General features: G+C 51.9%; 1 protein-coding gene across 6 annotated transcripts; it reads left to right on the top strand.

Annotated features, from left to right (window-relative positions):
• The first annotated feature begins 667 nt into the window (after nucleotides 1–667).
• Nucleotides 668–9,474, top strand: Dnajb5 (DnaJ heat shock protein family (Hsp40) member B5). Of its 6 annotated transcripts, none has more exons than XM_027403284.2 (5): nucleotides 715–796; nucleotides 1,591–1,732; nucleotides 3,869–4,113; nucleotides 7,295–7,896; nucleotides 8,077–9,474. In XM_027403284.2, exons 2-5 carry the CDS (start codon nucleotides 1,665–1,667, stop codon nucleotides 8,308–8,310), a joined length of 1,149 nt encoding a protein of 382 aa, XP_027259085.2. In that variant the 5' UTR covers nucleotides 715–796; nucleotides 1,591–1,664; the 3' UTR covers nucleotides 8,311–9,474. The 6 variants fall into 6 exon arrangements, with proteins under 6 accessions (XP_027259090.1, XP_027259085.2, XP_027259088.1 ...); XM_027403287.2 differs by lacking the exon at nucleotides 1,591–1,732 and adding an exon at nucleotides 1,327–1,531 and having other exon boundaries at nucleotides 717–796; XM_027403286.2 differs by lacking the exon at nucleotides 1,591–1,732 and adding an exon at nucleotides 1,268–1,531 and having other exon boundaries at nucleotides 723–796.
• Nucleotides 9,475–10,878: the final 1,404 nt, after the last annotated feature.

Genomic DNA, 10,878 nt, shown 5'->3' with positions numbered 1-10,878 from the left:
GGTCTGTTTTGTGTTACAGTTAAGCCATGTCAGGTCAACCCCAGATCAAGACAGGGTAAAGCTACACCAGGCCAGATCAGGTTGGCTCACAATTTGGTAACGCACAGGTAAGAAGAGGTGACATTTTGGCACTGGTCCAGAGGCTACACCTCCCCCAATGCACTATTCTCTACCTCCTTCGACTCTCCTAAATGAAGAAAAGAGAGAATGCCTGGTGTCACCGCCAACGGGTGAGCGCAGTTTTCCTATTAGGTTGTCTTTGAGGTTGCACTTGTTCCAGAAGGTTCTCCCTGGACTCGAGCGGTGGCCAGCACGTCTCACCTCATACTGGGGACTGGACTAATATAGTTGCCCAAAGGCTTGGGTCTAAGTCACAGGGACGAGCCAATAAAATCAAAGGGCGCCTGGAGTTGCCTCCCTCTGTCCTTTTCACCAATGACACGACGAGATGGAGAAGAGGTGTGGTTGATTGATCCCGGAGGGCACCAATCACACCCACACCAATCATTGCCCGGAATGTGTGCGCGTGTGGCCGGGTGACAGGGGCGGAGAAGGGGTGGCTATCACCCGGACGCTCGTTGAGAGGTGTCCAATCACAGCATAGTCTGAGCTGAGTGACGGGCGGACGGTACAATGGGAAGCGCGGAGGCGGAGCCGTGGGGGCGGGCTCCCGGTCCCGCTGTCTGCGGCCGGCGGGCAGGCGACTCCTGTCCCGAGTGGAGGCGGCGGAGCCGGAGCCGGGGGAGGGGGCAGCGGCTGATAGAAGGACCGCGGCGGCGCCCGCAGCTCCTCACCGGTGAGGGCGCTGAGCAAGGACTCGGGGGTCCCGGGAGTGGGGCGTCGAGAAGACAGGTCCTGGTGTGGGGGGTTGGGACTCCGGGGGTCCATAGCCTACTCTGCCATTAGGGGTGCGGGGCCTGGAAGCCCGGGGTCTGCCAGGTGCTGGGTGTCTGCGACGAGGGTCGGGTTGGGTCGGGTCGGATTGGGTTGCGCCGGGCGGAGGCGTTTCTGAGCAGGCCAGCCAGCCAGCTGGGGTGACATCACCGACCCCCTCCCCCGCGCGAACCCCCTTCCTTCCTCTCCCCGCCGCGCCTTTTGTCCCGGCCAGGCTCGGCTCTGCCCCGCCCCTCCCCGCCCATCTGCGGAGGAGGAGGCTCCCCGTCAGTGACTTCATTGAGTAGGTTCTTGGGGATTGGGCTTGGGTCCTCCCCGGAGAGGCGAGAGGAGCTCACTGCCTCTCAGGCCCTCACTATCACACCTGTCACAGGTACACACGCTGCCACTCAGCAAGCACATACTGTCACTTCCATCCTCACTGTCACACAGCCATACAGCCACTCACATTCAGCCAGACACTGCTGTACCTGAGAGCAGGTGGCCGCTGGACCCTCTCCCTCCACTCTGCACCTGGGGATCAGGTCCAGCCTCTGCGGCACGAGACAGGCCTTGCTGGGCAAGGGCCTCTGAGAATCTGAGGAGGTGGCTTCCAGAGCTACAGCGTCCCAAGCAGGCTCCGGTGGAGCGATCAGAGGTGAGGGGCTTGGCTGGGCATGTTTAAGCGCACAGTGCTCTCCTGCCCACCCCCAGCAGCACCCCCACTACAGGCTCGAGGAGCTTTCCGGAGCTTCCCACACTTCTGGGGAGAAGACTTCTTAGCCAGCTTGATGTTTAAAATTCAGCTGGAGCCCTTAAAACTTCGAGCGTGGACGCTGAATGGGTTTGTAAAGTTTCGGTAAGTCCCTCCGGAGAAGGGCACTCATACCCATATAGAGTCAAATTCTCCACATCAGCCATTCCCTGCACTGCCTCCCTCCTCCCTGGCATCCTCATCTCATCCTTTGACCTCACCTGTATGTTTGAATGAATTGTACCCCATATCATTCATCTCTCTCAAACTCTGTGTTTCCACAAACATCTTCAATATTCCAGTCCTTCGGTTCTCCCTCTCAAGCCATCAGTCACCTGTTTTCTACTTCAGCCATTTCCTTTTGTCATGTCTCACACCCCCCTCCGTCAGTAGCCTCTTTCCTCCCTGTCCTCGACAGTCCCTTTTGCTATTTTTCCTCATTTTTTTTTTCATTCCTAGCTCTACCTTAACATACTCCTCATTCTTCATCAAAGGCAGAGCCATGCCATGGGGCTCCTTTGTCATTCTGCCACGTGGCTTGTGGGGAGGGAGAGGGAGGGAGGGTGGGAAGGTGGGAAAGGAGGCAGGCAGGTCCTGAGAGTTCGCCCTGTGTCTGTGGAGGCAAGAGAATTATGGGTCGAGAATAGCTAGCAGGTGGGTGCCAGAGAGGAAGGTGGCAGTGTTGAAGAGGTAATGAAGGGACCACAAAAAGGTGGGTGGGCTGGTAAGCTATGCCACTTGCCCTCTGCCTCCTAGAAGCTGCTGGATGGAGTTCTCTGGCACCCTGTTGCTGTCCACAGTTTCTTTCAATCCTGGGGTAAAGAAAGTGTGGGCTGAGGCAAAGATGGCAGACCACCCCATCTCCCTCTCAGACTGCTTTTAATGATGCTTCCGAAAATGGCTGCCCTCCCCCAGATGCTCTTTCTTTTCTGCCTCCCCCAACCCCAGTCTCCCCCACAGGCGTGACATGTTGGTGTGGGGAAATGGGGGAGTGCCCGCCTTTATGGTGGTGCCTTCTCTCTGTCAGAAGGAGGTGACTCCCAGTACCATGAGTCAACCCAGCCACCTGCAGCAGGCCATGTAGGGGTGGAGCTAAGTCATTCTCTCTGCCTACCTGGGGTACCAGAGGCTTCCTCCTAACTGTCACAGTCCTTACTTCTGCCAGGACACCTTGTCCACCTCACTACTGTGAAGTAGTCAGGAGCAGAGAAGCAGGCCTCAGCTGTGGCTGCCAGAACATTGCTAGAAAACTCTGGTTCTCTGTTTTGACAAGGGTTGGCTACACCTCAGAAAGGTCAAAGGACTGTAACTGGCTACTCCCTCAAGCCCCTCCCTTCATATCCTCCACAGATCCATTGATGGAAGAATCAGAGCCCCATGCTGATGCCCTTGAACCCCACTTAGAAGGGGTAATTGGAGGAGCATGGAATCAGATCCTAAACTGTAGGGACAGGTAGAGGAGGGGCTTGCAGCAAAGGTATTTAGGACATGGTGGTTAGTGTCCGCCTGTCTCCTGACACCTATGCTTAAGAAAGCCTTATCTCTGGTGCTTTTGTTCACTACCATGGGCACTTAGGCAGCATAGACATGTGTTCACACTTCAGTGTGTAGATACTGGGAAACAAGCAAAGGCAACTGTTACCCTGGTTGGGGGATAGACAGTGTCCCCCTGGCTGTGAGTCACTCTGTGATCTGAGTCACATGTGAAGCTTAGCATAGTGGAGCGGGGAGCAAGGGCAGAGATCTGGGGTCCCCAGTGCCAGAAAAGACTCCATACCCTGATTCAGCTGGCTAAAAAATGGAGTCCTGGGCTACTGCCCGGGCACCATGCCTGAGGTGTGGCGTAGGAGAGACTACAAAGCTCAGGTGACCTCACTCAGTACACTGACCTTCGCCAGCTTCTGTGTGAGTCTGTCAGTTCACAGTGCCATCTCACTCAGAAAGGCCTCTCAGGGGTCCTCAGGCTGGCCCAAGGGCCTGGGCCTCAGCCTAGTCTCAAGAAGTGGGCCACAATCTTCAGCCAGAAGCTGAGAAAGGAATCATGGAATCCTAGCATGTCAGAACTGGAAGACATCATCTAGTCCAAAACTTTCATTTTACAGATGGGGAGACAGAGGCCCAGAAAATAGGCATGACCTATTGAAGGTCATACAGGGAGTCATTTAAGGACTGCAGGATCATCAGGAGTGGGGCTGGGCTGTAGAGAACAGGGCACCAAAGATTGGCCCTGGGTTCTTTCAGAAACAAGGAGCCCAGCACCGGTCCAGTGGCTGTGATGGGAAAAGATTATTACAAGATTCTCGGAATCCCGTCAGGGGCCAATGAGGATGAGATCAAGAAAGCCTATCGGAAGATGGCCTTGAAATACCACCCAGACAAGAACAAAGAACCCAACGCTGAGGAGAAGTTTAAGGAGATTGCTGAGGCCTATGATGTGCTGAGTGACCCTAAGAAACGGAGCCTGTATGACCAGTATGGGGAGGAAGGTAAGAAGGTGGTACAGTGGCCCCAACCTGGACCCCTGAGTCTCTCTGGAGCCCTGGGCTCATAGCGGGTTGAAGGAGGCAAGTTTCCTTAGAGTAGCCTCTCACTCACTACCTGGTCTCAACTCACTCTTCTCCCTTTCTCTCTCTCCCCCCTCCCTAGTCCCCTTCTGGCTCTAGAGAGGTTGGAATCTGAGCCAGAGCCTTTCCCCCCCCCTCCCTTCTTTTTCCTTCCCAGCCTTATTAGTCCTGCCTGAAGTCTCTGCTGCTTCATTGGCTGATCTGAAAGGTTGGGGATAGTGAGTCTGTGACTCTGTGAGGATGGCATTTACAGTCATCAGCATAAAAGTCTGGCCCTTAAACAGCCAGGGAATTAACCACTAGAGTTCTGTGTGGAAATGGCTGTTGCCGCCATCCCCCAATCCCTAGCCACTTCAGGCCAGCAGAACAGAGATTTGCCTCCCAGAGGAAGTGGCAGGGATCCAGGAGTGGAAGAGGAGCTGTTGCTGGCATCGTACCCCTTCCCTAGGGCAGTTGGTGGACATGCACAGGGCGGGCAGCAGGAAAGGCCCAAATAAAGCCTCTAAGAGCCTGGCTCCTCCCAGCACATCCCACGGGCATGATGTAGCTGCTAATTCTGGGCCTGCCCCTCGGGGCCCGCCTGCCACCCGCCAGCCACAGGCACCTGTCAGGCTATATTAAGAGACATTGTCACAGCTGAGGACTCTCCTTCATGGGAAGACCTGCCCTTCCTCCTAACGACATTCACCGCTCTTTCACACTGTCCTCCTCTTCACCTTCCCCAGCCTGTGCTCAGAATGAAATGGGCTAATGGCATGTACTGTGCCTGATTAAAAGCAGGTGCTCAAGAGCATGTTTCTCCCAGCCCCTCTTCATTTTGTGTTATGTTCATCTCTGCCGCTCACCTCCCAGTGCCCCGCCTTCCCAGCCCCCTCTTTTTAGTCTCCATGCTGTGAGTTCATTCCTTTTTTTCTCTGATCATTCTTAAATTTGCCAATTCTCAGAGACCAGGCACCTGCTCTAATCCCCAGGCATTCTCCCAGCTAAGGAGGGAGGATGGGAATTGCTGCGAGTAGGGAAAGAAGGAAGGCAATGCAGGCACCCTGCCATCGTGTGGCCTGTCTCAGAATTGCATTCAATCCTGCACTTTGTTTAAGTGCCTAACCTTTGTTTAAGAAAGGAGATGAAGAAGAAACTTCCTCCCCCACCTCGTACATGACCAAGCCCAAGTGAAGGCAACAAACAGACCTAGACCCTAGGCAGCCCCTGGGTCCTGGTGTACGTCACGTGCACTGTGGCCCAGGGAAGACCTCTGGGTTGGAGAAGGGAGAAACAGCCTTGGAAAGTCAGTTCTATTTCTGTCTACCCTGCCTTTCCTCAACTGCCAGCCAGAACAATTGTGCACAGTCTGTATGCAGCTCTGGCTTGGGACAAGTCGTTCTCTGCCTGAAGTGGGGTTGGGTGGTAGAACAGGAACTCACAGTGGGAATTGCCCCTCTTGTCATCAGTCCAGTCTCCTGCTCTCTCACTAAGCTCTTCCTAGCTTTTTCTTTGTTTTTATTTTCTGTTTGTTTGTTTGTTGTTTTGGGGGGGTTGGTCTTGTTTATCAAGACAGGCTTTCTCTGTGTAGCTTTGGAATCTGCCCTGGAACTCACTCTGTAGACCAGGCTGGCCTCGAACTCACAAAGATCTACCTGCCTCTGCCTTCCAAGTGCTGGGATTAAGTGTTTGCCACCATTGCCCTGCCCTGCCTAACTTCTTAAACTTGCTTCATAGATAGCCCTTCAACAGGAAGAAAGAATAGACCCCAAGTCTTAGGGGAGAGGTTAAGAGGCATTAAATGGCAGCTACCACAAGACCCTGAATGTCTGCTACTTACTTGCCCTCTCTAATGAAACCCAAACCTGTCCTTGTGGTTCCATGAAATAAGAGGACAATTTAGACCCAGGTTCCCTAGGTCAATTGAAATTTTAGATAAAAGGCCTCAAAGGAGAATAACAATATAGCCTAGTGCTAGAGTACTTGCCCAAAGTGCACAAAGCCCTAGGTTCCCACAAGCACTAAATAAACAAGTAAATAAGTCTCAATGAGAGGGGCCCTACCCATGTCCTGGGCTCCATCCGTGAATCTACATATTTTAGATCAATCTGTGTTAATCCCCTCCCCCATATTTCCCACTACTCCCTCACACACCTACCATGAAAGCACCATCAAGACATCCGAGTCCCTTAGATGAGACCCAACTCCAGAGAGAGCATCTGGAGCCATCCCTTCCAGGGTGCCAGCCCACTGATGTGTGGTGGTTGCTCCACATTAGATGTGGGATGTAGGGTTGGTGTGGTGTAACTCTGGAGAGGCTAGTCCATTATAGTCTATGTCTGTACAATATGTGAATGACAGTCCCCGAAGCAGTGTAACACAGGATCAGAGTGTGGAAATAAAGTAATTGATTTTTTTTTTTCTAGGAAAATAGTTCCTCATTTCCATGTCAGTGAGCTTTCTTGTTTTTTGAGACCTCTTGATTTCCTGTTGGAGTCTAAGTTTGGGGAAGATGAAGCAGAATCAAAACTGGGTTCCTCTTAGATTGTATCCATACTTCATTTAGGACAGGTCACTTACTAGCCCCCTCTGTGGTCAAACCCTGTTTGTCTCTAGTCCTGTGTGTCTTGGGAAGTAAACAGAGATTTGGGAGTCTGGTATAGCCTGTCATGTGATATGAGGCCAGCTGCCCTAGCTTTTATGAGGCATGTTTGGACTGAGTAAGTGGTAATAATTACATAACAGAAGCCATCTCCTAAGTCCCCTAATCTTAGCTTTTCCACTTATTGGTTAACTAGCTTGATGGAATCTAAAGATGCAGGTTGTTTGGGTTTGTTTTTTGAAACAACTAGACTGGCCTGAAACTCTCAGTCCCCTTTCCAGTCCTTTGAGTATTGAGATTACAGACATGCACCACCATGCCCAGATACACATTCCTAAATATGTAGTTAACTGAGTGAATATTAATCTGTCCAAAAGTTTTCTGTTAGTCTAGCCCTCTCTGTGGGAATGAAAGATTGCTCCTTTATCTAGGCCCATGAACTGGCAGCTTATTGGGCAGGGGAAAGAGACTGGGATGGGGCCAAGATGGGCCACACTGCCCCTAACTTCTCCTCCCCTTTAGGCCTCAAGACCGGCGGTGGTACAGCAGGTGGCTCCAGTGGCTCCTTTCACTACACCTTTCATGGGGACCCTCATGCCACCTTTGCTTCCTTCTTTGGTGGCTCCAACCCCTTCGATATCTTCTTTGCCAGCAGCCGTTCCACTCGGCCCTTCAGTGGCTTTGACCCAGATGACATGGATGTGGATGAAGATGAGGACCCATTTGGTGCATTTGGTCGTTTTGGCTTCAATGGGCTGAGCAGGGGCCCAAGGCGAGCCCCAGAATCACTGTACCCTCGGCGCAAGGTGCAGGACCCCCCTGTGGTGCATGAGCTTCGGGTGTCCCTGGAGGAGATCTACCATGGCTCCACTAAGCGCATGAAGATCACAAGACGGCGCCTCAACCCTGATGGGCGAACTGTGCGCACCGAGGACAAAATTCTGCACATCGTCATCAAGCGTGGCTGGAAGGAAGGTACCAAGATCACCTTCCCCAAAGAGGGCGATGCCACACCTGACAACATCCCAGCCGACATTGTCTTCGTGCTCAAAGACAAGCCGCATGCGCACTTCCGCCGAGATGGCACCAATGTGCTCTACAGTGCGCTGATCAGCCTCAAGGAGGTAGGTGTGTGTGTGTGTGTGTGTGTGTCTGTCTGTCTGTCTGTCTGACAGGAAGCATCTCTTTCCTTTCTGACACATCCATCCACCACCACACCACACCCTGCGACCATGTACATCTTTTTCCTTTCTCTCCACTCTCTCTGCCTCCCTTTTCCTCACTCTCTGCCTTATTTTCCCCAGGCGCTGTGTGGCTGCACTGTGAACATTCCCACCATTGATGGCCGAGTGATCCCTTTGCCCTGCAATGATGTAATCAAGCCAGGGACCGTGAAGAGACTCCGTGGGGAGGGCCTCCCCTTCCCCAAGGTGCCCACTCAGCGAGGAGACCTCATTGTTGAGTTCAAAGTTCGATTCCCAGACAGATTAACACCACAGACTCGGCAGATCCTTAAGCAGCACCTACCCTGCTCCTAGACTGCCCTGGCCAGTCTGGAGCCTACCACAGCAATACCCCACACTCACCCCATCTCATGTGGACCTGGCTGGGTGTCCACCAGACACTGGCACTTTTCTAAAATGCAAAAAAAGCCACTGATTGTCAGGAAAATGTTCCTGTCCCCAACCCCTTTCAGAGCTGGGCTGCTTTGGGGGAATGGGAGGGAGGTGGGGAGAGCTAGCCCAGGCCAGGGGTCAATTTTCTGTCACTAGCTTTGAATCCAGTCCCCACTCCAGTGGCTGGAGAGTGACTTGAGTGCTACTTGAAGATATAGATTCCTTATCCACGCCTGTAAATAGCATGTCCTCCTCCCCTCTCAGCCTTGCTAACACCTTTCCTCTCCCTTCCCTTTGGCTTCCTCCTGTTTCTGGAGAAAGAGGACAGAAAGGACACCTCATGCCCCAGGTCTGTAGTGTCCAAGGCTATCCCACAAGTATTCATGCACATGATACACTCAGCTAAAGTGGTCTGTGTCTCTCTGGAAGACGAGAGGAGATGACATAGGAAGGGAAGGTCCGTTACCTGTGAACAAGGCCATTCATTGAGCACGAGACACTTTTCATTTGGGGCAGGGAGGTGAACTAATACTCAGGAGCCTCCCCAATAGCTGTCCTGCCCACACTTGGAAGAGTTGTAGGGTCTGTCCCCACCCCCAGCTGCTCTGAGGAGTGTTCAAGGGTGGGGAAAAGAGGGGCTGGAGCATTACAGCTAAAGGTGGGGCAGGACCCATCTCCCAGGCATCATCAGGAAGGAAAAGGGCTTTGGGGTCAGGTGGCAGCTACTCCCCCCACCAAGAGATTCAGGATCACAGGTTTCTCCCCACATCTCTGAACTCAGGTCTAGCCACCCCAAACTTCCAAACCCCACTTTGTGATATGTGAAGCTACTTATTTCTTATCTTTCTTGGAGGCTGTGTCAGAAATTTCCAGCCCCTCTCTGCCTGTGTGACTCCCACCCCACTCCCACAGTTGTATAAAAGTCAAATAATGAAGGAGCTGGGAGAAGACTGCTTCAGCTGGTCCTGGGGTGGGGTCTTTAGGTTTTCTCACTTTGACAAAGCCCCTGAATGTTTTTATAGTAGTTTTTTGTATTTTTTTGTAATGACAGTATTATGAAAAAAAATAAAGTATTTTAAAAATATGGCCTCTGAGCAGGAACAGGGCCCCTGGGGTGCAGGCAGGAATGCAGTGTCACTGTCAGCCTCCTTCCAGAGCCCTGATAGCCCCCCAGAAAAGCCAAGCAACCTCAGTATAAGCTGAAACCGACCCCTTCTTTCTGTAAGCACTGACTTTTTTGGAATTCCAGAATATATACCCCAAACAACAAAGCTAGAAATCACAGCCCAGCTATCTGCGGAGAAGAAAATACCCTTAGCTGTGAGAAACAGAGCCTATTCTCCTCAGAAGCCGTGTCAACATGAGCTCTAACAGACTTGTCTAAACGTCCTCTTTGAATCAGAGACATTTTATTCCTTGGAAGGAATGGAGAACTTTCTGACTGATGAGAATAGGCACACTCCCAAAGTCACAGTTTAGCCAGCAAGTGGGCTGGAGAGATGGCTCAGCAGCTAAGAGCACTTCCTGTTCTTACAGAGGAGCCAAGTTCAGTCCCCAGGACACACATCAGACAGCTCACAGCTTCTCAGGGGAACCTGACAACCCTGGCCTCCTCAGGAACCTGCACTCATGCACATGTGTGCACACATGCACGCGCACACACGTGCATACAATTAATTAAAAATAATAAAACTTTTTTTAAGTTTGGGCACAAAAAAAAAATGTAGCTAGAGAATGCTGGAAGGGCCTGGCTGGATATCTGGGTTCCCTGAAGGGCAGTAAACACAGTTGCTGCTCCTTGAATCACACCATTTTCCAAGGATGTCTGTCCTGGTACCTGGTGACTGTCCCTACTAGACAACTCTGACCCTCAGAGCCTGGTTAATATTGCATAAAGGCTACACTGCCTTTTCCCTTGGGTCTGGGTAGGAAGGAACCCTATGGTTACAGGAATGGCCATCTTCAAATATGCAAGCCCCATTGCTGAAGAGAGGCCCAAGACTAACTTGAGACCACTGTCCCCAGTACAACAAGGATGGATGCCCTCTGCAGGTCCTGGCCCCCACAGGTGGACACTGGGCTTCTTTGGACCTTTCTGACTCACTATTCATTCTGGGACAGAAACACTGACAAAGGCTCCTGTCCTCTGACATGAGGCACTTCCTGTGGGAGGTTCTTCCTCCTACTCCCCAAATCATTGGATGTCTGTTATGGATGGGGTGAACCCCACCCTGAATAATCCTACTCCATTCTCTCCTGCATTGGGAATTCTAGTAGTGGTCTCACTCACTCGAGGTTAAGTATTATCTTGTGTTTTCCCCGAGACCTAAAATTTCAGAATCTGGATATCCTGAACCAGAATTCTCTTTCTGGCCCCTCTGTGAACACACAGGACCTAGAAGTTGTCCTGTCTTCATGTTTTCACTGAACACACTTTTATGGGACCCTGAGATCCTAGAAACCAGGCTATCTGAGGCAACATAAGCTTCC

Source organism: Cricetulus griseus, chromosome 2 (assembly GCF_003668045.3).
Source record: "Cricetulus griseus strain 17A/GY chromosome 2, alternate assembly CriGri-PICRH-1.0, whole genome shotgun sequence".
Classification (NCBI taxonomy): Eukaryota; Metazoa; Chordata; class Mammalia; order Rodentia; family Cricetidae; genus Cricetulus; species Cricetulus griseus.
Note: the sequence above shows the minus strand (reverse complement) of the source record. Positions and strands in the feature narration are given on the sequence as shown.

What these genes read in the sequence shown, in the direction of transcription:
- Dnajb5 (XM_035439916.1), top strand. Translation starts at nt 1,551, where the DNA reads ATGTTTAAGCGCACAGTGCTCTCCTGCCCACCCCCAGCAGCACCCCCA. An exon ending in TGACCAGTATGGGGAGGAAG is followed by an intron (nt 4,114 to 7,294) that starts GTAAGAAGGTGG and finishes CCTCCCCTTTAG; the next exon opens with GCCTCAAGACCGGCGGTGGT. An exon ending in CGCTGATCAGCCTCAAGGAG is followed by an intron (nt 7,897 to 8,076) that starts GTAGGTGTGTGT and finishes TATTTTCCCCAG; the next exon opens with GCGCTGTGTGGCTGCACTGT.